This window comes from Dama dama, chromosome 25 (assembly GCF_033118175.1).
Source record: "Dama dama isolate Ldn47 chromosome 25, ASM3311817v1, whole genome shotgun sequence".
NCBI classification, from domain to species: Eukaryota; Metazoa; Chordata; class Mammalia; order Artiodactyla; family Cervidae; genus Dama; species Dama dama.
The window spans coordinates 34,027,206-34,054,534 of record NC_083705.1 but is presented as its reverse complement, the minus strand read 5'-3'; the positions used below and the strand labels follow the sequence as shown (position 1 = coordinate 34,054,534).

At 37.2% G+C, this 27,329-nt stretch overlaps 1 protein-coding gene across 1 annotated transcript in view; it reads left to right on the top strand.

The window, feature by feature from the left end:
• ITGA1 (integrin subunit alpha 1) overlaps positions 1–27,329 on the top strand; it is a 164,402-nt gene that overhangs the window by 52,504 nt on the left and 84,569 nt on the right. The window contains exons 2-6 of the mRNA XM_061129817.1: positions 9,090–9,201; positions 19,198–19,310; positions 21,757–21,845; positions 21,966–22,077; positions 22,993–23,120. Of these exons, the coding sequence (XP_060985800.1) occupies positions 9,090–9,201; positions 19,198–19,310; positions 21,757–21,845; positions 21,966–22,077; positions 22,993–23,120 (554 nt within the window). The remainder of the gene's footprint in view (positions 1–9,089; positions 9,202–19,197; positions 19,311–21,756; positions 21,846–21,965; positions 22,078–22,992; positions 23,121–27,329) is intronic.

Here is a 27,329-nt window from a genome sequence, read left to right as displayed (position 1 = left end):
TAATAATTGACCACTTGTGTGTCAAAACCAGAAAGCATTTGGATAATTGTATTCCAAAAAAGAATATTATAAATATTCTTAAATTCTTAATTCTTTATAAACAAGTATATATGTATACACACACACACACACACACACACACACACACACTTTGTCTCCTGCTTCTGAGCAATATGACAAGGTTTTTTTTTTTTTAATAAGAGGTTAAGACAAGCTACATTTAATAGCCATTCATGATCCACAGCAAACTAAAATGTAGTTAGACTTCATTTTATCTGCTGATTGTGTTCTTAAGAACTTGTGTAAAGAACCAGAACATTTTTAAAAATCTAGGCATTCTTCCTCTTTGAAAGAATATTATAGCTGGCTCATAATGCCAGTGATTACTTTCCAATCTAAATAATGACAGCCTAATTTAATTGACTTTTTTCATGTTGGAATTTCACTAAGTGAAGGATGTCTGTTAAATTATAAACAGTCATATTTTTAAAAAGCATTAAAAATGCTTTCAGTCTTTACATTTTAATAATCTAAATAAATGATTTCAAGATATATTTGAAATTTTTATGATTATTGTTTTACATTTATTTCTAAGTTATTTTTTTGTTACACAGAGGTGTGTTTTAAAATTTTTAGTTCTAAACTCCAAATTGTACCATTAAGAAAAGAGGATGACTTTTCACTCTTTATATTATTATTGGTTCAGTTTCAGAATTCAGTCTTACCCAGCTACCATATGCATTCTGTCCATTTGATGCCTTAGAAGAAGGAACCTGAATAAAAGGTTGTACTTTTATTAACGGATCCTTTTCAGTGAATTTTGTTAGCTCACATATAATTTCTTCTCAGTGAAATATATGAGCCAGTAAAGCATTGCTAGTCCTAAGGTTATTTTTGCTAGTATGCAGAACAGATAGTTTGATGAGTCAGGAAAGCAAAGAAGTAGTATATGCATGAAGTAGTATATGAATGATTTTCAAGTGCCTAATTTTCATTGGAGTTATTAAGCACGCGTGTGTGCATGCTGTCGCTTCAGTCGTGTTCACCTCTTTGCGATCCTATATACCATAACTCGCCAGGCTTCTCTGTCCATGGGATTCTCCAGGCAAGAATACTGGAGTGGGTTGCTATGCCCTCCTCCAGGGGATCTTTCCAACCCAGGGATTGAACCCAAGTCTCTTGTCTCCTGAATTGGCAGGCCCGGTTCTTTACCATTAGCGCCACTCGAGAAGCCCATTATTAAACGCATCAACAACCAAATAAGCATAAAAAAGAAGTGGGATAAACTCACTGTCCCCAGAGAAACAATGGAAGTATCTGAAATAGTAACCATGCTTCACACACTTGGACGTGTGTATGGCTTTCAAAAGCCAACAACAAAGCCATCCAGAAAAATTGTCCCATTAAATGATACAAAAGAATCAATATGGAATCTTTTAGTGCCTGGAATTGAAAATTGCCAGTTAAAGCTACTAGGTAAACTGAAAACCATTTATTTTATAGTGTATACTACTTCTTTGTTTTTCTGGCCCTGAAAAGTACTTGTTGTACATACTAACAAAAATAACTTTAAAATTGGCAATGACTTACTGTTTCACTGAGAAGAAATTATTTATAAGTTAATAAAATTCATTGAAAGCATTTCATTAACAAAAACACAACATTCCCTCAGATTCTCACATGTCCAAAGACTTCATATGTCATATATCTGGGTGAACATTTAAATAGGGTCCAATCCTACTCTGTTTTGAAGTGCAGTATGCCTTTCCATAGGCAGCTCTCCCGTGCTGTGTAGCCACAAAAAGTAATGAGCTCAGCTCTCAGGATGCCAGCAGCTGGAAAGCAGAGTTCTGCGCTCACGTTGCTTGCACAAACATACAAGTTGTGTTTCCCACAGCGAGATCCAGGGACCCCTAAGGTTCTGCAGCTTTTTTATCCCGTAAAACACAGAGCCAGAAGATGATGCTGATAGGATGGCAGCATTGAGTTCTGAGACTGTTGAAGATTTTCAGGAGAAGGCAGAGTCTGAGAGGAGCTGGCAAAGCAGGCAATTATTTGTGGTGGGAGGATATGGGGGGAGAAGCAGATGTCTGTAGATACTACAAAGGAAAATAAACACTGTGGAAGAACAAACTTATGTAGAAAAATTTATAAGAGGGATTTTTAACAAAGGATGTTTGGGAAACACTCCACTGGAGTTTAATATTCTGGGTAGCACTTATGAAAGGGGACAAGTTCTTACAGCCAGAGTGACCTTTATACTAAAAATCTTCATTTCTCTGTTTATTCCATCCTGTTCCATTTAACAAACTTGTATTAAACACCTACTGTGTGCCAAGAATTAGACCTCCTTGCCTCTTTCCTACCAGTCATATACAGATACACACTATACACATAACCACTTTGAAGTTCAAATACCATTTGTAGTCACTGGAGGCCCACAGGACATTAGTACTGGAAGTCAAAACAATTTGCTCACTATAGCAAGCTGAAGTTAAAAACCAGCTTCCCAGGATGAAACTTGGAAAATGCCTGAACGTCGAGGTGTTTATTTGGATTGGCTTTTTCTGGACTTGCTGATGGAGGTTGATATCTTGCTGACATATTACATCATTTCTGTTGAAAGGACTTTGAATGGTGAGATTGACTGAGCCAGATTTTCTTTTTACATAATGTATAGGCAAGTTCCACTTCTTTGAAGGAGACTCTGAGTTGGGTACAGTGTTTTTTCCAGAAAAACGTAGATTTTCCGTATTTGAAAATACAATGACATTTCCAAACACTTGTGTTGATCCTATATACTTTCTGCTCAAGGTTTTAATATTGTCTTATTTTCATTCTATTTTTACTTCCCATCTCCTCACCACTGGAGTTCTTTGGCTTTTGCTTCTCAAGATTGCAATGCTATAAAAATAATTATCTCAGATTTCAATTAGAATTATGTAGTGCTATCACTTTTGTGGACAGATTCACTTAAACTCTTGATCAAATTTTACCTTTTAAGGGAACATATATGCAAAACCCACTACTGGAGTATTCTTGTCTGGAGAAATCCATGGACAGAGGAGCCTGGCTGGCTACAGTTCATAGGGTTGCACAGAGTCAGACACGACTGAGCGACTTAGCAAAGCAAACATAATGTTTGAGGTCGATTAGAGGGGAGTAGACTGCCATTGGCAGGAGAGAAGGCTCAAGCTGCTGTTGGCTCAGAGCCTGGGTGACATCAGCAATATGCATCACTTTCTGGGAGACGGAGCTGAGAATCCAAGAGATCTAACTGAGAGGACAGGATCACCTGTGCTCCTCCTCCTCAGCTGGCCCTTCCATTCGGAAGGCCTGACACCCTCATCTTAGATTTTCTTTACAGATGTCATTGCAGCTGGGTTTAAAAAACAGGAAATTTGCTATTGAAATGAGTCAATGAACCTACTGTCCTGCCCCCATTGATATAACACATCTGTATCACTTTTCAAGATACAAATGGTCATCAGAATGGAGGGAAATCCACTTCTAAAAGAAAACTCAAATGCCAGATGGTAAACTGACTCTTTGGATTCTACCTCTGAAAGCAGTAGAGTATTGAGCATTCTCTCTTGCTACATGAATACCTTGTATATCCAACAGCAGCCAACACATGAAAGGTATTTATAACCTTATTTGAAATATGATAAACTGGGGCTCACTTGCCATTTTTTTCCCAGGTAGGCTCTAAGATCTGTGAAAACAGGAGCACTGTCTTTTTATAACTATCTCCAGGGCTTAGCATATATCCAACCCAAAATAAAGACTTGATTAATATTTTGGAGTAGTTTAATAAATATGAATAAGTGAATAAATAATATAAGTGAAAGGGCTAAGTATAAGCCCAGGCTCACATATCTCTAAAGATCACTGTCTTTCTATAGTATCAAGGAGTTTGCTCTAAAAGTCATTAATTACCTATAATAACACTAGTATTATTTTCTATTTCAATACTATATCATTTCACTCTTTAAAAATAATAAAGTAATGTTAATTGCATGATTTCTGTTATTTCTAGATTGGATAAACATGTGTAGGAAGTTGCTGAAAGAAAGCAATAGCATTTGGATACACATTCCTAGTCAGCATTTATTTGATACCCTCTTGCCTTGGGCTTAGAGTTTAAAATATTCAGAATCCTTCTGGCTATTAAATACTCTAATCTAGAAATTACTAGATCAAAATTTCTGAATCACCCTGTGAAAGACAAATCTTTTTTCATTAGAAGCAAACAATCAAGCAGGCTGCAGTGACTTTTTTGGGAACTCAGAGGATGTGTGCAGGAGGGGGACCTTCCTTCCACCGGGGAGTCAATGCCTGCTAGAGATGCCCAGAATCTGTCCCCTTTTATTTCCTGCCTGTTATCCTCAAATGTTTCAAAGCTACAAGGTGATTAAGAGCTCTCATGGGCCATATGAGGGTTTTGTTGAGATGGGTTGTTATTTTTTATTTTTATTAACCTGAAAAGAGTCGGACACGACTGAGCAACTGAACTGAACTGAACTGAACTTAATCACACCGCAGTCACAGAGAGTCTATGATTTGACCTCAGAAGACCAATGTTGATGTCTTATCTCTGCCACTAACACAGCCTGACCGTGGACAAATCACTTAACCCCTCTGAGCTCCAGTTTCCAACACACAAAAAGAGAGTATTGACTGCTCTCCTCCTAATCTTAGTTTACTGCCTAGCTCAATACCTTTATTTATATGGAAATATTTGTAAGCAGAAAACATTATAAAACTGAAGGTTTCTTCTCCCTCTCTTTCTCTCTTTCTCTCATTTGTTGTCTTTCTCTCATTTGTTATCATCATACTCCATCCTGGAGTAAAGAAATTGCACAAATTGATCTTTTATAAGAGCAATCCTTCAATACCAACAATCTCAGCATCCTCTTCAGTTGTTAGCTCTTAGATGTATAAGTCACATCACCATATTTGAAGGGGAGCAAGCCTTTCCACTTCTTTTCTAGTAAAACCTATATGTTTCAGCTGAAGTCCCTTTTGCCGCTTTATCTAGCTCTGTAGCCATGACTTCTCTCCTATTACAGTCTTTCGCTCCCTGCCTCCAAACATGCTTCCAGCCATGGCCAATGTGGAAGAGTCTCCCCCTCAAATTGCCCCTCAGATGGTGGAATTACATGGACTCATAGTAGCCTCTCTTCTAAACCCATCTCTATGTCACCTTCTATTAACTCTTCCTGGGTTTAGTGCTAAGATAATTGATTAATGTAAATGATTTGGGAGTCCTGAAGAAATGTAGGCAAATTTCTCTATCATCCTAAGCCTCCTTCTCCTCTTCTGTCCAATAGTAATAATAGTGGTATTTGATTTTGGGCTTGTTAGCCAATCAAATGAGATGGAGCTTGTGAGGTGTAACACATAATAAGTATACTATATAGTTGTTAATACTATTAAAGGAAAAATTCTCTCTTGTCGGTACATGAGAAATCAGAATTTACTTTTGACCTCTGATTATTGTCTGTGTATTTTTCTCATCATTTTCTCCCCATGTTGCTCCTGAAGCCACCCCAGTCTGTTTGCTGTTTTTTAAAACTTTGGTTAAAAATAAGTGTGATTTTGCTTTACTTCTAGTACATGAAGTTCCAAGACAACTGAATATAGCAACGTGAATGTTGTACTAAAAGTTACGAGAAGCTACTTTTACTGTTTATGCACTCCTTTAAATCAAAAGAACAAGATGTAAACTATTTTTTTTTTAATGTCATCTCCTGTGCTTCAGGCTCCTTGGTGTCTTAGAAAACATGAAAGAAACTGATTTACAATCATTTTGGGCAAATTGCCTGTGGAATTCTGAGGACAGGAAATGAAAAAAAAAAAAGTTCAGCACACACCCCCGGACATTCCACACAACATCTAGAATAAACAAACAGGTCCCCAGAAGGAAACCAAAACTTTTGGTCTTATATTGAGGAGCACTGTGAATAGCCTTTGGGAAGCATATACTGAAGATGGGGCTTCCCAGATGGCACTATTGATAAAGAACCCGCCTGCCAATGCAGGAGACATGAGACACAAGTTCGATTCCTGGGTCAGGAAGATCCCCTGGAGGACAGTGTGGCAACCCGCTCCAGTATTCTTGCCTGGAGATCACATGGACAGAGGAGCCTACAGCCCATGGGGTCACAAAGAACCAGACCCCACTAAAGTGACTTAGCACGCATGCACACATATACTGAAGATGATGAACTTCAGGGAAAATCTTTCAAGAGGTATTGACATCTTAAATTAATTTCTTTAATTAAGTTGACCTTAATTAAAGAAAACCCTTTTCCCTTTGTATTCCTAAAGGATGATGAGTAGTTTTAATTTAGGTAAATTCTGTTCCTGCATCAACATTATGAAAGAGGGGTACCATGTTACAGGCCTGTACTTCTCAGACCTTAACAGGAGTCTGTTTTTCTGGGGAATTTGTTGGAATGCAGATACTGATTCAGGAAGTCTGGGGAGGGCCTGAGATTCTAGATCCCTCACAAGCTCCCAGGTGATTCAGTAGCTGCTGGTCGGTAGACTACAATTGGTTTTCAGGCACCTTCTTCGATAAAATCATTGGTAGTGGTTTTCTTCACCTTATCAATAGTACACTGGTTTTCAACTCACAGTGATTTTGCACTTGTGTCTGGAGACATATTTGATCTTCATAACTCAGGGCGGACTACTAACATCGTATGGCCAGGGACCAGGGATGCTGTCAAACACCCTACCCTGCACAGGCAGGCCCTCATAACAAAGTGTTTTCTGAGCCAGAATGTCAATAGTGTCAAAGCTGAGAAATCCTGCTGTTTAGAGTACTATTTTTTTGTGTCTCTCATATCAAAAATAAAAGTGTTCAAAAAAAAACCAAAAAAACTGTGAGGAAAGAGTCGGAACAAGTACTATTTAGTTTGGAGTAGAGTGAACAGTGTTTAAAACTGTCTTCAAATACATGAAAAGCCATTATGCAGAAGATGGTAACCAGCTGTTCTCTATCATCCTTGAAGAGTGAACAGGAAATGTACATAAATGGACCTTTGCTACCCATCCATTCTTTTCCTGCATCTTCCACACCAGCCAGGCAAATCTCCCTCTGTGATCTTGTAACCATATTTGTCCCGTCCTGTACCTTATTTCTTGCAGAGACTCTCCCAGATCCTTGGGACACATTTTCTTCTGCCAAGTTGTATCTCTCCCTCTCCTTAAAAATCTAACTTGAAAATTTCCATCTCCATAAAGTCTTCCTTAACTAAGATGAAATAGTTGCCAGTCCACGTCTATTGACAGCTGGCACATTTTCTCCTTCAATGTGTTATCTTTCATTCTATGAATATGTTATGCCCATTTGTGTACAAGGAGCTATACTAGATTTTGAGAAAGGTTAAGAAAGATGAATAAGAGTCCCCGCCTTTAAGTACTTTTCAAAAAATCTCACTACATTGTAGTTACAATGTAGGTAGTATTTAATAATTATTTCTATGAGGGATTTTTTTTTTAAAAATAAGAGGGCTTAATAGTTAAGCCTTTAATATATTGAAGTGGGAAGAACTTCCAGGTCAGGAGATCAAAAGAAGACTTTATAAGTAAGTATACAGAACATCTTTTTTTGAAGAATAATTTTCTGTAAGTTATGTATAATTTTCTGCATCAAATAAGCATTTAATATTGTTACCAAAATTTGAAAGTTATACATTAGAGCCTGGAACGAATTAGAGTCTAAATTTATGTTATATTTATGGAAGAGTATACAGTGAATAAGGAAGAAAATTTTTTCTGTTTACATGTAGCTGTAAAACACAAAAGAGTGAATTTAATCATCTCAAAACACCTTATGATGCTGTGTGATTTTATAATAGCATATTCTTCGGGAAGAATTTTTAGTTACACCCAGGAGGGGAATACTTTGGAACTTTACAAGTATGCTTTAAAAACCAGTACCAAAGATGGAATTTGACACCATCCATTTGAGAGGCCTGGCCTGCTGCAGTCCATGGGGTCGCAAAGAGTCAGGCAGGACTCAGCAACTGAACTGAAGAACCCTTTTAGGGCTTCCCAGGTGGTGCTAGTGGTAAAGAAACTGCCTACCAACGCAGGAGACATAGAGATGTGTGTTTGATCCCTGGGTCGAGAAGATCCCCTGGAGGAGGGCACTCCAGTATTCTTGCCTGGAAAATCCCATGGACAGAGTAGCCTGATGGGCTACATTCCATGGAATCTCACAGAGTTGGACATGACTGGAGCAACTTAGCAGTAGCAGCCATACAACCCTTTTAGAAAAGAATCTCACCAATAAAGGATTTCCATTATCTGAACTACAAACAAACAAACAAACAAACAAAAATTGAAGAGGTTTAACCCTTCATTGAATATGTAGTAAGTACCAGGCATTGAGTAAACTCTTTAGATGAATCATCTAATTTAATCTCAATGAATTTAGCCTCTCCACCTGTGAGGCTATCACCACCAACATAATAAGGAGACCTCAGTGTACAAGCTTCCACCCCCTGCTTGATTCAGAGATGGAGGCAGAGCAAACCTCAAGCCTGCATAGGAGGCCATCTCTGGGTGGAAACAGTCAGCTTGCCTTCCTTTTTGAAGCAGCAGTGAGAAAGCTTCCTCTCTCGAGGCTGTAAATGGTGATGCTTGTATCCTCTGTAGTCAAAACGGGAAAATGAGGCTGTTTACATTTCATTAGTGGCCATGGTTTGATCTAGGGATGACTACTGGAAAACTATCTGTGACTGCATTAGTCATATGAGTTTCAGCCAGCTCCTTCCCACACATTCTGAAATCTTTGGTTCTGGGAATGGTACAGATAGTAAATTATTATGGGATTTTGTTTGAATGTTAATACTTACATTCTTTAAAGTCATTAGGTTGATTTCCAGTCAGTAATACAGTTAACATTGCAGACCTTTCTGGTTGTTCCCATTCTTTGAGCGTCATTGCTCTTTTTAATAAGCACTCAGCTTTGACTGGTAACCTCAAGAATGCCTTAATAATTCAAAACATAATGGAATCTTAGTTAACTCCATGTAACTGGATGTTTGTTTCCTCTCTTAAACTTGTTCTAGGCTTCTGTGTGTCATTCAATGTTGATGTGAAAAACTCAATGACTTTCAGCGGCCCAGTGGAGGACATGTTTGGATATACTGTTCAACAATATGAAAACGAAGAAGGAAAATGGTAAGTCAATGGGTTTTCTTGTTGTTTAGTTTTCTTACAAGGTAATGGAAAATATTATTTAGTTACAGTTCGTTTTATGAATGAGACTTAGAATGAATCGTTTATGGTAGGAAATGTAGTCTAATCATTTGGCAATAGAAATTAAAAGAGGAAAAAAATCCTTGGCAGTATTAAGAGCTGTGGTTAGTGATTCTGTTGAAACCTGGGTTGACCTCAAGGAAGGGCCTTATTCAAAATAGTCATTGTTTTGTAATTATGTTATTCTGGCAAGAGTTCTTTGTCTGCATTTTAATCTAGCTGGGACTCAGCATGAGGTATATGGAAGCATGTGAGATGCTGTCTTGAGAGCATTAGTATCACCTCCATATTATAACATGAGGCTTATATTTTTAGTACTTTACTTATCTATTGAATTTAGTCTATTATTTATAATGAATCTCACTGAATTTTATACACTTTTAAACCTCTTAATATTGGTTAAGTTCACTTTAGTATGATTTTTTAAAGCATATTTAACTTTTGAAAACTATGCAAAATTAATATTAGAGCTCTTTCGCTTTGTAGTTAATATAATTTTTAGTGAGTCTTTTTTTTAAGTGGAGCTTGTATAAAAGGGTTTCCCTGATGGTGCTGTTGGTAAAGAATATGCCTGCAATGCAGGAGACCTGAATTAGATCCCTGGGTTGGGAAGATCCACTGGAGAAGGGAATGGCAACCCATTCCAGTACTCTTGCCTGCAAAACTCCATGGACAGAGGAGCCTTGTAGGCTACGGTCCATGCGTTCGCAAAGAGTCGGACATGACTGAGTGACTTCACTTCTTCACTTCACCCAGCTCTGGGTAAATATTCAAAGGAATGAAAATCAAGATCTTGAAGAGGTATCTGCATTCCCATATTCATTGCAGCATTGTTCACAAAAAGCACAACTTGAAAGCAATCTAAATGTCCATTGACAGATGAATAGATTTTTTTAAATGTTTTGCATATATAGTAGAGTATTATTCTTCCTTAAATAAGAAGAAAATCTTTCTATTTAAGAAAATATGGATGAACCTGGAGGACGTTTTACTAAGTGAGATAAGCCAGATGAAGGACAAATACAGCATGATCCCACTTATATGAGGAACCTAAAATAATCAAGCTCATAAAAGCAGAGGACAGAATGGTGGTTACCAGAGGTTCAAAGAAGGGCAAAACAGGAAAGCATTAATCAAAGGGTACAAGCTTCAGTTAAGCAAAATGAATAAGTCCTGGAGATTCACTATACAGCATAGCCCCTATCGTTAACAGTCTGTGTTAGTTGCTTAGTCATGTCTGATTCTTTGCAACCTCATGGACTGTAGCCCACCAGGCACCTCACCTCTGTTCATGGGATTTTACAGGCAAGAATACTAGAATGGGTTGCCATTTCCTTCTCCAGATAGTTAACAATACTGTATTTTATACTTAAAATTTTGCTTAGAATGTAGATTTTTTGTTAGGTGTTTTTATCACAAAATAATAGTAATAATAACTACTACTAGTAAAGAGGGCATTGAGGAAACTTTTGGAAGTAATGGATATGTTTATGATATAGATTGTGGTGATAGATTTAAGGGTATATACTTATCCCCAAACTCATTAATTTGTATACATTAAAGTGGTCATTCATACTTCAATAAAGTTTGTTTTTAAAGTAACTCCCCTAGGGAAATATAGCTACTTGGGGTCAGAGCAAAAAATAGAACTCAAGTCTCCACTCACTATCTAGGGCTGTTACTGTTATTAGAGCTCCATTAGAAAAGTAAAGGTCGATAATAACTATCTCTGTAGTTTTAGACTTTACATTTTAATGTGAATGAAAGCTCATGAGCATTTGAATGTATATATGGATATCAGATACTTTAATTCCATTCTGACATTCCATGTTTACAATGATTTTAAGGAAAAGGTGTGAAAATCAGGGAAACAAAAACAGTGTGGCCAATTGAATTTAAAATTAAATGAACTAGAAATATCTAAGCTTACTCCTTGGAAGAAAAGTTATGACCAACCTAGACAGCATATTAAAAAGTAGAGACATTACTTTGCCAACAAAGGTCCGTCTAGTCAAAGCTATGGTTTTTCCAGTAGTCGTATATGGATGTGAGAGTTGGACTATAAAGAAAGCTGAGCACCGAAGAATTGATGCTTTTGAACTGTGGTGTTGGAGAAGACTCTTGAGAGTCCCTTGGACTGCAAGGAGATCCAACCAGTCAATCCTAAAGGAAATCAGTCCTGAATATTCATTGGAAGGGCTAATGTTGAAGCTGAAACTCCAATACTTTGGCCCCCTGATGCAAAGAACTGACTCATTGGAAAAGACCCTGATGCTGGGAAAGATCGAAGGCGGGAGCAGAAAGGGATGACAGAGGATGAGATGGTTGGATGGCATCACCGACTCAATGGACATGAGTTTGAGTAAACTTCAGGAGTTGGTGATGGACAGGAAGGCCTGGTGTGCTGCAGTCCATGGGGTTGCAAAGAGTTGGACACGACTGAGCAGCTGAACTAAACTCAACTGAACAAATATCTAAATATTCAAATCTTTAAGGATGACATGGTAGCAACATACCATTCTAAAAATATCCAGGCACTGGCCATGCAAAATAAATTTTAGTAATATGTTTGGATATTCTTAAGTGTTTATAAAATCAGATAGGATGCAGACATTTTAAGAAATGAACTATAAAATAACTGATATATTTGGGAGAACATGGATTTTGTTATTTTCTCCAGAGGTGGGCACCAGCATAAATCATATCTACTGGTCATGTTTGGAAACTTTGTAACCTCAGATTTTTTTAAAAAAATCATCCTGATCTATCTCACATCAAGGATGCCTAAGTTAGTTGTTGGTCCATAACACATGCAGTCTGTATATTTGAAAAGTATTACTTTATATCTTTGGAAAACATGAAAAGCTAACACAAAAGGCAGCCTATCTCCCTTCACCTTTCAGAAGTTTCTTGTGGAGTATAACCTTTATATCTTTGGCTCAGAAACCACATGTTTTCTCAGTAACAGAACACATTATACCTCTGATTAAATCCAGCCATTTTTTATTAGGATTAGCATGAGCTAGAGCATCCAAATAGTTGCACTGTGGTTTAGAAAATTTCACAAAAAATACAACTGGTTTAACAGTTTTGCTTTGAAGAGAAGAAAAACCAATGTGCTCAGGATTGCAGAAGCCTCCCAGAGTTAGTGGTGATCACTAGTATGGCAAGGTCTCAGACAGATGGGAAAAAATGAGACGTTGATATGGGTTTTCCATTCTCTGTTGCTGTTTGCTTCCTTCCTTCCAGCATGTTCTCCCACTCCCTTGAGTGCTATCTACAGCAGGGGTCCCCAGCCTTCTGTTAGGAACCGGGTGGCACAGCAGGAGATTATTGGTGGGTGAGCGGTGAGCCAGCAAAACTTCATCTGTATTTGTAGTCCCCCACGTTTCAATTACTACCTGAGCTCCACCTCCTTGTCAGATCAGCGGCATTAGATTCTCATAGGAGTGCGAACCCTGCTATGAACTTTGTATCCAAGGGTTCTAGGTGGCGGCTCCTTATGAGAATCATACTGAAACCATCCCCTTACCACCACCCTGGTCTATGGAAAAATTGTCTTCCTTGAAACTGGTCCCTGGTGACAAAAAGGTTGAAGACCGCTAATCTAAGCATCCATTCTTAGGGGCTTCAGTGGCTTCAGTTGGCCTCTTTTCAAAGTAGATTCTCATGATGAAAATACTTCCCTAGCCAATCCCCAACCCAATATATATCAAAATGTATCAGATGCCTGCCTTTTCCCTAAAGGACCCTGCTTCGTGCCAGGTAAGGTTTATATGTGGGCTCAGGTGACTTTCCAGTGTATATGTGTGTTTTAAATAAAGCCTATTCAAGCTTGGGGTAAAAAGACGAACAGCTCTAAAAAATTTTCTTGTATGGATTTTAATATAAAATTTATTTTTAAGTGTTAATAATATCTTTTGAAGTTAAAACTTCCTCTTTGCCAAACTTGTCATTTCTTTGGCTCACCTCATTTCTACCCGCTACCTTTCATGATCGAAAACACAGCAGCTCATGGGGCCACTGTATAACTTCATTCTCTAAGATGACCAAACACTTACTCTGTTGTTGGTTTTTTAAAAAATGGCTGGCAGGAGGTACTTGGTACTCTGATAAAGACTTTGGCTTGGAGATCAAGAAAGAGTTAGATGAAAAGAAATAATGTAAATGTGAAACAATCTCCAGGAAACTATCTTTTAAAGAAGAAAAGTATATAAATACGAAACAGCAGTCCTAGGACAGCTGCCTTTCAAATAAATGTAACAACAGTCATAATGACAAGAATGACTATTATGAATAGCAAACATTTCTCAGTTTATTAAATTTTTTTATATTTGGAGCTTCTTCATGGAGAAGAGGTGTTTCTCTCACATTGATGATCTTTGAGTTTATCAGGTGTTTCTCTGGCATGAGATCCAGAACATTCTTTAATCCTCTTAATCTTCAGACAAATCATTGCCATAATGTCATATAAAAAGCAGAAATTTAATATAAATTAAATTTAATGAGTTAAAGCAAACTTGCATTAAAATTTAGAGTTACAATGTCCATAGTTCATGAAACTGTGCTTTGGGTCTTCCTATTGACCCTGTGTGTTTGAGTGAATATGACTGTTAACATCGTCATTTTCTAGACAGGAAACTGGGACTCAGAGAATGAATTGCCAAAGGTTTAACACAAGTGTGACAGGGCCAGGATGTGGAACCCAGCCTTCTTCCTTAAGCCAGTTCTCTTCCGTAACAATACAGATTCTCTGGAACCTTGACCCATGGAAATACTTCCTGTGACACCTAAAGGCCTAGATGGCCTTCTGCTTAAGCAAAATATCCAGCCTCTAAAAATTAAAAAAAAACTTCACAATTAGGACCTCTTAGCTGGCCATATGAGTGACCAGGTCTTCCTTATTCATATTCTTACAGCATTTGATGCAGTCATAATTTATTCATTTAGTACATATTTATTGAATGCCTATTTTCTACCTGGCACTGTTTCAGTCACTCAAGATATATGAGTGAATGAATAGATGAAAATTCCTGCTATTGTGGAGCTTACATTCTGCTGGGGAGGGATGAACAAAACATAAATAATAAACTTAATAAACAGGTAGATTGTATGTCAGAATGTGGTAAGTGCTATGAGAAAAAAAAAATAAAGCAAGATAATGGGGCTTGAGAATGTTGAAGATTCCTGAAATTCCATAAACTCTAGGCTGGTATTTTTCTAGGCTCTTGTCATTTATATGCAGCCTGGGAAAAGTGAGGCTTTCTTAGGATTAAGTGGTGAGATCTACGTTCTTTCCAGAGTTGCATGCTTGGTGTCAGAACAAATAGCTCCTAGAAAAATACACAAAATTGTTTTATGTCCTGTGTCCTGCTTATCCGTTCTGTGTCACTGATCCTGACTCTCAGATCCCCTGTCTCAGTCCTGACCTATTGCTACACTCTACCACTTGCTGAGTTCTCAAACTCTAGTCTTGCCTTATCCAGAATACACAATAGGCCATGGCTCCAGTTGTTATATCAGGTTATTTCCAATTATCATCATACTCTAGGGGCTTTCTACTGCCCTAGAGTTCAAACATAAACTCCAGAACCTTCCCTTCAAAGTCCACTTCTTGCCAGTCGCAGGTTATGAGGAAGCTTTGTGCTGTGTCCCAGTCACTCCTACTTCGTCATCACCTTCCATGTCAGGCCTCATGCTCCTGTTTCCACACATTTGCCTGAGCTATCCATGACCACTCTTCCCTTCTGCCTTTGTTATTAACATGCTGATGGTTTAACTCCCCTATTGGAGTTTTTGCTGTCTGCTCAAGCATCACTTTTCCTCCACATGGCCTCTCATCCTCCATTAGGCTAGACGAGGCTTCTTCATGGCATGGTGGTATCAGATTTCAAAAAAATGGTGAAATGGAGTCTATACTATCTCCTAAGGCCTATCCTCAGAAGTCACAGTGTCATATCTGCTGCATTCTTTTTATCAAGCAAATCTCAATTTCAACAGGAAGAAAAATAGATTCTGCCTTAATGAAGGACAGGGAGGGACAAAATCACATCCCAAGGTACACAAAATTCCAAACCATATACCGCACTTACAACCCCCTGGATACTATTATTTTACCATATCCAGGTTTCCTCCAGAATAAATTTAAACTCCCCTCAAACCCTAAATTGTTTGCTTGAGAAAAGAAGCCGAAGTTTATTATGACCCTTCTCCTTCATTTTTAGCCAAGTTACTTAAAGTGAAGTCTGCTCAACACTTATGGCTCCCATTCTTGATAGTTTTGCCTTCTTTGGTTTCTGTGATGTCACTGTTTTCTGATTCTGTCTTTCCCTCTCTGATCACTCCTACCAATTTTCTTCCTCCATTTCTTAAAATCCTGTGTTACTTCCCCCTATATATTAGCCTTCAGTGTCTTCTTGCTCTGTCCTGTATTGAGTTGGTAGCATTTACTCTTAGGACCTCAGCCATGCTCCTGGCATGCTCATATATGTTCCATGTAGTTTCTGAGATGTTCCTCACAAGGTTGGGCCCAGATGCTGACAGAAGTAACCCTTATCAGTACATTTTTATTGGCCTTTCTTCCTTCCCTCTAGCATTTCTCCCACCTTCACATTTGTGCCTACTTGGAATTTCCTCCCCAAAATTTATCTGTAGCAGTCTGCTTTTGGGGAAACCCAAACTAATACAGCTTATATCCTAAATGTCTCCAGAATTGGTTATCCTGTCCCTCTCTACTTCCTTAATTCAGATCTTCATTTCTCATCTGGATTACTTTTGAAACTCTTACCTTCACTCTCTGGGTCTAATTTGCCTCTTTTCCCAATTTATTCATGTGTGTGTGTGTGTGTGTATGCATGTGTGTGTGTGCACTCTGTTGCTCAGTCATGTCTGACTCTTTGTGAGCCCATGGACTGTAGCCCACCAGGCTCTGTCCATGGGTTTCTCCAGGCAAGAATACTGGAGTGGGTTGCCATTTCCTACTCCAGGGGATCTTCCCAACCCAGGGATCGAATCCGCATCTCTTGCATTGGCAGGCAAGTTTTTTTTACTGCTGAGCTACCTGGGAAGCTCAATTATTCCTGACACTACATGTAAAAAAGCTTTATAGATCAGAACTGATCATGTCTCATCCCTCTTTAAAAGCTTCAGCAGTTCCCAATTCTCTCTTCCATACACTAAATCCAAGTTCTGAAAATAGTCTATAAGAGCATATGTGATCTAGATCCTACTTACCTAGCCAGATTTAAGTTCCTCTCCATCTACACTGTTACTTGAACTTATTGAAAGAGCAGTGTGCATCCCTTTGTGCTTCTAAGACTTTGCTGACATTGCACCAAAGTCAAACCTATTCAGTATAGTAATAGTACATCTATATATTTGCTCCTCTGCTAAGTTTTAAGCCACCTAAAAAATGGTGTTTTATTATTTTGTATTCTGAGGGCCTGGCATTAATGTTAATGCTGAGCATGTAGGATGTTCTTAATAAACATTAATTAATCTATCTAGTTTCAACTTAAATACTTTCATAACACATCTACTATTTTTCTCCAAACTATTTTTAACTATAAAAATAGTTTAACCAATCACATTACAGAAGTTTTTGCAAATATTGATGGGGGGGAGCTCCCTAAAATCTAATCATAACTTCCTTAATATAATTTGTTTATTGATGTACTCCCTTTGAATCTGTGTTCTACATAGATACTGTTGTTCCATCATCTGAAAATATATAGAGTGATAATAAAAAAACCAACACTTAGCACATGCTATGAGCCACATACTGTTTTAAACATTTTATATATAGTAAATCATTTCATGCTCTTGATGATTGTGTCAGGTAGCTACTCTTACTATTTCCATTTTACAGATGAAGGAACTAAGGCACAGAGAATAAAACTGGCTTGTCCTAAACCATACAGCTAAGTAAAAGGTAAAACCATGATTTGAACTCAGGAAGTCTGGCACCAAAGTTCATGATATATTTTCTGGAGATTAAATTACTTAAGACATAGAGAGCACTTAGAAGGTGTAAATTCAACAAATTCAGACTATTATTACCATTGCTTTTATAAGTACATTGAATATAATTTGGTATCTTTTGCTTCAAGTTGTCATAAGTTTTCAATAAATTAGGTAGGTTTTTATTTTAAATTAGGTTATAATTTTTTATCCTACCATGCAGTTGTATTAACTATTGTTCTTTTCATGACTGCACAATGTTCTATGGAATGACCCTATAGGAATTAATTAATCTTGCTGTTGATCACATTTCTTTTAATCTTTCATGGTTATATATACCCTATAAGCATTATCTTTATGCATCAAGCTTATTTCCCCTAATTTAGGTCATTTTTTAGGATAGATTCCCAGAAGTAAGAATTATGTGTTAAAGGATTTGAACATTTTTATGGTTATTTATGTATATCAGAAATGGCTTTGCAAAGACATCATATCACAACCATGTTTCAGGGATTCTGTTCAACAATTCAATATTTGCAATTGTTGTAAAACTCATTTCCATTAAAAATCCCTTCCCTTTTATATATGGCAAACTTTCAAATTTTGAAAATTTTAAAAAGATATGCCTAACCCACCTACAGCCCTTTACAACCTTTCAATTCTCCTTCAGACATTTTTTTTCCCACACTAAACCTCCCCAACTTTCCCTTGAGCATCTCTGGTCTGACAAAATTACCAGACTGTGAACTGTCTGAGTCATAGCCTCCTAAATACATTCCTTTGTGCCTATGTCTCTCTTAATTTGGAGATTCCAGACATGGCCCGACACTGCAGAGCACAGAGGGGCTATCACTTTCCTTGACCAGGGCATCTATTTCTAGCAGTGCAGCCTAAGGTCACATTAGCCTTGTTGGCTCTAAAATACACTATTGGCTCCCGTTTTCTCGCTGTCAACTAAATCTTCCATGACTTTTTCACACGAACTTCTATTAAATCAGGTTTCTCACATTCTGTTCTAATGTAGATAATAGTACACAGATAAGTGAAGTTATTTCCATAGGTTCTTATTAAATTTTACTAGTTTAAATTTCTTGTTCCCGAATGTTAGGATATTTCTGAATGCCTACATAGGTGTACTGATTTACTTGAAGAATACTTTTATGCTTTCTGTGTCTTCACTTAAGTCATTAACAAAGATATAGACTAAGTCAACCTCAAGTGCAGTCTTAGGGTACATAATTAGAGTCCTTTGGTTGCTAGTAATCAGTGTCTTGGATGTAGCTGTTTAGCCAGCAATAAATGAGCAGCTATGGATCCCAACAAGTATTTTAGCATTCAGCTACATTCACCCATTGTATTCCTGAAGATATTATAGGGACCCTGTTAAATGGCTTTCGCTAGCACTAAAATAAATCATGATTATACCTTTACATTACTTATTATTAGAATGTTTTCATATTTCTGTCTAAAAAAATAAGTGGTTTTAACCTGTCTCATAACTATCTTTATTGTCTAAGTACTTACAAACTAAGCATATACTAACATTAAATGTGATGACCTAATGTTTCTTTTCCCTGACTTCTTTATGAAATTATCAGTTTCTCTTGGGAAAAAGTCATTTATACTTCCATGTGTGTTTTGTAAATTAAAACATCAGCAGGCTTAACCAATAATTATGCTTTCATCCCCCAAATAAAAAAATGTATTAAAGTAATATGATACAAGAAAATAAAATATTCTCAAGCCTCTCTCCTATGTATTTTATTAGTTTTTTTTTTTATTTAAATCAATCTGCAATTTGGAGAAGACTCTCTGCTTATTTTAAATAACATTAAATTACTGAGGTTGACTATTCTGTCTATGGAGCTACTGTCAGTCACCTTAGAACTAGTCATACAGTAACAAAAATAAAATGTTTCTCATTATTCAAAAATGTTAATTGACTCTTTTAACTTCCAGGGTGCTTATTGGGTCTCCTTTAGTTGGGCAACCCAAGAACAGAACTGGAGATGTCTATAAGTGTCCAGTTGGGCGAAGTGAATCATTACCTTGCATAAAGTTGGATCTCCCAGGTATGTAAAATCAAAATGTTAAAGTCTGATCCTAAACTATGCCCAGCATTCACACTGAAAATAAATTTCAACCAACTCAAGAAAATACCAGAAGTCATCTATAAAAATTCTTCAGTTTTTATCATTCACATATTTTTATTCCTTCTGCCTTTCATTTGCTTTAGAAATTCATCATAGAATAGCCATAGACGTAGAAGGTCTTACTAGTTCTGTAACTTGTAACTGCCTCCATTGTCCAGAATCCTTTGTAAACTTGGCAGTAACACAGAAGAAATTTTCCAAATAAACCTATTTATCACATTTACTCCACAAAATTTAGCTTAGTATTTTTTTAAAAAAAGTAGCACACAAGGAAATTGTAATAGAGAAATTTAATTTTTTAAAAAAGAGAATAGCACGAGGTAAATTTATATTGAAATATATGTATTTGATAGAAATACCAAAGTTAGAACATGACTAGAAAATTCCTGCTAGATCTATGTAGGAATTAGAACCCTGTCAGTGTTCTGTACAGTATTAAGTGCCTTGGAAATGACTCAGCCTCTGCAGGTTTTCTTAAGATACTGTATTTTTCAGTTGTTGCTTTTTTTTTTTTTCAAATTCCTGCTTGTTCATTATGAACTTTTTTTTTTTAATTCGAAAGCATAGCTTTAATAGCTGCTTTAATATCCTCACTTGATAATTCCAACATCTGGAATATCTCAATGTCACTTTCCATTTATTACCTTTCTCTTGAGGTTAGGTTACATTTTCCTGTTTCTTCTTATGTTTAGTAACTTTGGATTGTATCCTAGATTAAACTTTTGAATTATAAGTGTGGAGATTCCAGATCTTGTTATGTGCCTTTGAAAAGTCTTAATTTTTTTTTTGTTTTAGCAGGCAATTTACTTGGCTGAAGTCAATTTCCAAAGAATAGTGGGAAGCCCTTAAAATCTCTACTCAATTCTTCTAATATTTTAGCTGGGCTGTGTGATATTTACTCTGCACATGTACAATTCAGGTCATTTAGATATTTGGAAAGAATATATCTGTGTATATTGAAACTCTCCTTTTGTGGCTTTCCTTTCCAAAATGCCACCCCTCCACTTGACATGACTGTCATTGGCCCATTCTCTGTCCTCTGTTCCTTCTAGACAGGAAGACTGTGCGTCCTATTTGAGGTTTAGCCACTGGCTCAGGCCTTCCCTTGGGGAAAACAAACAAACACAAAAACAGGAAACTCAACTAGTGTTCATCTCCTCTTACAAGTAGAGACTCCCTTCCAGTTTCTGCCTGGTTTGGATTGTTTTCCAATGCCTTCTGATGATTGTTCCTTTTTTTTTTTTTTTTTTTTTCCCTTTTCCTGAAGTTTATAGTTGTTTACAAAGGGGTTGTTCTGATAGAAGCTACTCCTCCATTATTGGAAACTGGAATAGAGTTTCAAAAGTAGCATGGAGACTGGCTACGTCAAGAGCAATAGGAAAGTTTCTGCTATAGTTCCTGACATCCCAGGAATGCTCAACCCTAGTATTAAAACCTCTGATCCAGATTATTCAAGACCAGTTCCAGGTGCTTTCAAAGCAAACCAAACTGAATTCCGAGACAAAGACAGTGTTCAGATTAGGAGGTCACTGTGACCATTCAGGGATCAATCTCTGTCTCCATTTCCCATGTAAACTTGTAAGAAAAAATTATAGGCGTAAACAGTAAGATGAGTCTTTCTCGAACTTGAGTTTTGCCACTTTTAAATATTCTAACACTCTGCTAAGCAGGGTTTAGAAGTTTTTGCCTTTCCTGTCTAATCTTTTTTATTTTTTTCCTTTTTTAATGAGAGTGGAACTTCTTTTTGCCCAGGTTTGCATGCTTTAGGGCCCAACATTCCTATTTGTAATGTCAGATGTAGTCCCTTCATTGTGTCTTTATCCAAACATCCTGACCACTGCTCTGATCTTGCTTTGGTTTTCTTTGCAACCCTGTTAATGTCCCTGTGATGATGAATATAATGATTAAAATCTTGTGTTTGAGTTTTCTTTTCTGGTCTTCTACCCATTTTCCTTCTTTTTGCCAGAAATCGTTTTGTCATTGGTCATTTTAAACATGTAGATATAACCTATAAGATGAGTGTGTAAATTTACTTTGTATCTACATTCTGAGACTAAATATTTTATTTATTTTAATTAGGAAAAAATGTGTGAAAGGCTGTCCCACGTTCTGATTGCCCTGATAGTTGTGCATTCTTTTACAGTTCGGCAAAAGTATTTGGGACAGTGATCCAGACAAAGCTTCTGAGACAAAAGCCAGTTTTCTGCCTTTGCTTGTTTATTATACTCCTTAATAATACTTCAAAGATTATTTAGTTGAACCAAAAGAAGAATGTCCTATGATATGAGCAAACAGAAGGTTTTTATGGGAAGACACTTAATTTTACTTTGTTTTCCACTCTCATAAAAGTTTCTTCTATTTTTAGTTAATACATCAATTCCCAACGTCACAGAAGTAAAGGAGAACATGACATTTGGATCAACTTTAGTCACCAACCCAAAAGGAGGGTTTCTGGTAAGAAAAGGAAGAGTAATGATGGTTAATGAACAAGGAATTCTATGATCATAAATCTTCATAAAAATCTGTTATATAATTTTTAATCTAATGGTTTTAATTTTTTAAATTTTTTTAAAGGCATGTGGGCCCTTGTATGCCTATCGATGTGGACATTTGCATTACACAACTGGAATCTGTTCTGATGTCAGCCCCACATTTCAAGTCGTGAACTCCATTGCCCCTGTACAAGGTACAGATTTTATGCAGTGTTTTTGCAGTGTTTAAAAAGCGTAAGCAATGGATGAGATATATATATACACAGGAGCATACCAAAAAGCTTGAAGTATTTTCTTGGCTACCAGCATTACCAATTTAGGTAAATGTTGCTTTGCCAATATATAACCAAACCTCACTGCTGTTTTTGGAATTGATATTAGTGCAAGTAACCTTTACAGAGTCATATTTAATCATCATAGCTAAAGCTGTCACATTGTTTTTATTTAAAGGATGAATTTCTTTGAGGAAGATAAACTCATTTGAAATACACAAGGAATGAGAACTGTATACAGAATTAATATTGAAAAAATTTCCAAAGATAACTCATACAGTGTTAATTAAAATTAAGTAGAGATGCATTTTACTTGACATGAATCCCAAACCAATTGTTACTGAATGCAGTGAATATTTATCACCTTTACTTTTTATTTAAAAGACTCTTTTTTTTTTCTGGTTTTAAAAGTAATGTGTCCATTGTGTAGAACATCATCTTTTTTAAGAAAGATTTATTTAGATGTTTCTTTTATTTATTTATTTTTGATTGTGCTGGGTTTTCATTGCTGCATGTGGCCTTTCTCTAGCTGTGGTGAGTGGGAGCTACTCTCTAGTTGTGGTGGGTGGGCTCTAGGCATGCAAGCTTCAGTAGTTGCAGCATGCGAGCTCAGTAGTTTTGGCTCATTAGCTTAGCTGCTCCGTGGCATGTGGGATCTTCCTGGACCAGGGATCAAACCTGTCCCCTGCATTGCAAGGCAGATTCTTAACCACTGGACCACCAGGGAAGCCCTGAAGAACATCATCTTTTAAAATGAGCTTCTTTCAACCGTGAAACCATTTCATATTCCTCTAAAGATAGACGCCAAATTTGCATGAGTGACTCTTTTTCTTGCAGAATGCAGCACTCAGCTAGACATAGTCATCGTGCTGGATGGTTCTAACAGTATTTACCCCTGGGAAAGTGTTACAGCTTTTTTAAATGACCTTCTTAAAAGAATGGATATTGGCCCTAAACAGACACAGGTATGTGACTTCATGTTTTGATTTCTGTTGTCCTCAAGATACAAATGCATAGATTTTTAATAAGATAATATTCGGAATACAAATTCATCAATAAAGCTAAAATTCAGGATGAACTTTTTATTCCATATAAAATTGCCTGCTTTGACATACCTGAATTCAAACTGCTGATCACAGCTCTCCCCTCTCTTACCACATTCCCAACAATGAGCTTTCTCCCTGCCACTTGTTTTATCCATCTGTTTTACCTTCTTATCCGTCCTTTCTTTCCAAAACTAATGACAGTCTTGGAGTATTTTTGTGTTAGTTGCTAAGTTGTGTACGACTCTTTTGTGATAGCATGGACTGTAACCTGCCAGGCTCCTCTGTCTATGGAGTTCTCCTGGCAAGAATATTGGAGTGGGTAGCTATTTCCTTCTCCAGGGAACTTTCCTGACCCAGGGATAGAACCTGGGTCTTTTGCATCGCAGGCAGGTTCTTTACCGTCTGAGCCACCAGGGACCCTTGGGGGGAAAATGGAGTATTTTTAAAATCTGTAGTATTTTTGGGTCATCTGAATATTTGATTTTACTTTTACATTTCTCTATTACACTGTAAAAATTTTATTTCTTTGTAGCTATCTGTGGAAATTAGTGCAGCTGTGACACATTTGAAGTTGCTCCACAAGTTTAGGAAGAAAACCTACAAGGCTATTTTAGAGGAATAATCTGAGGATTGGTGCCTGCAACTCAGTTTTGTAAAGAAACAGCTGACAATCAATTGCTTATACGCTCAACAAACTCTGCTGCGGTTCTGATGTTTCCATCTATGAGAGCTATAATTAATTTTACATTTCAGTAGTGAGTCCCAATAGAAGAGCTGTTCTGTCCAGCACCATTTGAATTCCAGCCTGCCAGAGTGAGCTTTGTGGAGTTATATGTCTCTCTGGGAGGGAACAGTGGCTCCATTCAGAGGAATGGGGGTGAACCCTGGGGTCCAGATGCTACCAGTGAATGGAAGGGACACAAACTTGCAGAGAAGAGTCAGGTCATATTTCCTCGGTTCCAGGACCCCATTCCACAAAGAGAAAAGTTTCAGAATGCAGCCCTGTGCACTGAGTCACTTCTAGTACCTTCAGATTTCACTCGAGGGAACCTGCTTCCTACTGAGGGAGGAGCTACTTAAGTTTCTGAGTTTTTATGTCATATTTTGCTTGCGTCGTTCATGGTGGCGTTTAGCCAGACTTATTCATTCCTTTATTTGGAGGTTTCTCCTGAGGGTTTACTATGTACCAGGCTTTGTGTGAGGGCTTGGATAATCATGGAAAAATAGACAGACACGACCACTGCCTTCGTGGAGCTTCTCTATAACAATGTTTCTCCAAGTGTGGCTCATGGAAGTCCCGCTTCGGAATCCCAGAGGTACTTGGATTGTACCCCAGAGTTTAAGAATCAGAATCTCTGAGAGTGAGGCTACAGAGCCTACATTTTGAGTAAGCAACCCACATAATTTTTAACAGGTAAAAGTTGAGAAACTTTTGGACTAATGAATTATTGTGTTGATATGTGTGGTGTGTGTCTGTGCTTATTGCATCCTCCAGATTACAGGGACCTCAAGACTGAAGCCTTTATATCTCTTTTCATCCTTGTCAGTGGTCGGCCCAGTGCTTTGCTGGGCTTTTTTAGTGGCCCTTTAGTGAGCACCTGTTGAATAAGTATGTGTATCATACTGAATGCATTTTTGCATTTTTCTCTGATAGATGAACATTTAATGAGACTTTTTCATTTGCTGGGATTTTAATAGTCTTCTAAGTATATTATTTATATGTTGGGTTTTAGTGTTTATACTTCAGTGATTTCTAATCTTTTTCTATGTTGGCTTAAGCTGTATTAATGACTAGTTTCACAAGTAATTCTCTAAACAAAAGGGTTTGAGAAGGACATTCACTAAGCCATCACTTTTGCCAAACTCTATTTAATAGGGTTTTAAGTACAACAAATTTAAATGCTTTAAAGTTTGATCTTCCTTTAGTGCAGTCAGATAAGAAATTCATTCATAGTAATTTAAAAAGATACTTTCATTTCAAAGAAATGTGTACTAAAAAGTATGTTTTTCTTTCATGTGGTCTTATAGTAATTCTCTCTAAAAACATAAACAATTTGCCTTAACAATCATTTTTTCTCCTGGTTGGTTGCTAACATAATTTAAATAGGTTTTTTTTTTTAATCTTTAGTTTTTGTTCCTTTTCATATGAAGCACCCAATCCTGCCCTAAGATTTGCAGAATTAGCTTCTGAAATTTTCCCTCCCCTTTACTTATCCTCCCTATCTCTCCATTCCTGAAAGGGGCAGCTACAAAAATGAATTTTGAGAGGTATCACCCAGAAGTTGCAAAACTGGAAAGTTAAGAGCTAGATACAGGAACCAGACTCCTCACCCATATCAAGGGTATAAAGGCACTAAGAATAGAGTTGGCCAAATTTGTGAAGAGTGTTTCCCTATAGAAAGAGCCTGGTGAGAAAGGCTCTGGTGGGATCACGCAGTGAGCTTGGGAAAGCTGGGACACACAATTGCTGAGTGCCTGACTCCTACACTAAAGGGCAAGGTAGCTGTCTGGCTGCTGACAAACGAGTCACGATGCTAGGATTGGCCTCACCCCTGAAGTTGTCAGTACAAAGCACGTATGTTTCTCGTAGCTTGTCATGGAGTCATGCTTGCTCCTGTCCATAGAATCGCCTGGAAGTGAGTGGAAGCCTCTGCAGAGAACGGCTGACGCTATCCCCAATTCCTAGGCATCACGGTAGTGAGATGCATTCACTCAGGCAAGGATGCAGGTGAAGGGAGATCTCCAAAGAGCCCACTAAAAAGGTAATACCTGTCATTAGCACCTGACCCTTCTCAGATCGGCACCAGAAGAATTTCGGTACCCTTTATTTATTTATCTTCCCTCCCTCTGTCCACGTCAGAAATTATAGTCAGCAATCTAAGGGGCGGGAGCAGAGAAACAAAGAAACAGCCAGTCATGCCCCTTCCTCAACAACATGCATCTCTCCTCCCTTGAAAGGAGGAGGAGAGAAGATTTAATTATAAATCAACTTGATGTTTTGTCTTGTTGGTTTTGTTTTAATGTAGATTGAGCCATATGAAATTGTTGCTGTTTGATCATGTTTTTAACTTTTTATTTTATATTGGTGTATAGCTGATCAACAATGTTGTAACAGTCCCAGGTACACGGCAAAAGGACCCAGTCACACATATACATGTATCCATTCTCCTCAAGCCATTTGATCATTTTGACTTACAAATACAGCAATTTCATGTTGTACAGCCTAAATTAAAATCTAGAGCTTTCTTAAAAAAACAGATATTTTAAAACTAAAAATAAGAAAAGCCATAAGAAAGACATTTATCTTTCCATCCAGTGAGAGTAGAAGAATTTAACCCTAAATAAGTTTTACAGGGATCATGGGCCCCCCAAAATTTACATTCTAATTATACCTTGTGAGTTCCTGTTTGTTATATTAATTACAGTTATTCACTTGATCAAGGTCGAGTATTATGGCCTACTTTCTGCAGTCATACATTTTTCATGTAGTAATTGCAATTATTGGAAGGTAGTCTCAAAGATATGAACCATTTCTGGAAGTAATTTTCTCCTCCACAAAAAAAAAAAAAAAAAGGAAGGGAGGGAGGGAGGGAGGAAAATAAATTTTAAAACTTGCGTTAAAGTTTCCATACGACAATTAGTATACATTAAGAAAATGCAATGCAAATGACAAAAACATCAACCCTAAATAGTTACTCAGAATTTCTCCCATGTCTCTGTGTGGTCCCATTAAGACTTTTGCAAACATAGTCAAGGAACTTTTGCAAACCAAATTTTTATCCAAGACAGAGTAAAGGCTATAAAATCACCTTTTAAAAAACCACCTATAAAAACAAACCTGAAGCACTCTGGGCTTGCCATAAAAGATATGATGGTATAAACATTATGGAGGTCTTATTGATCCTCAATACCTAAACATAACATTGCTTTTAATAATAAATGAGAATGATATAAATATGCCATATACAAGTGCATTACCCTAAATAAAACCAGTAAATTGTGAGGCTTGATATAAAAGTGAAATATACTAATGGAACAATGTCTAGATTGTTCCCATCAAGAGTGTAGCATAACATTAAACCAGGCAAAATGAAAGGGGGAAATTAATTAAATTTTAGGAATATTATT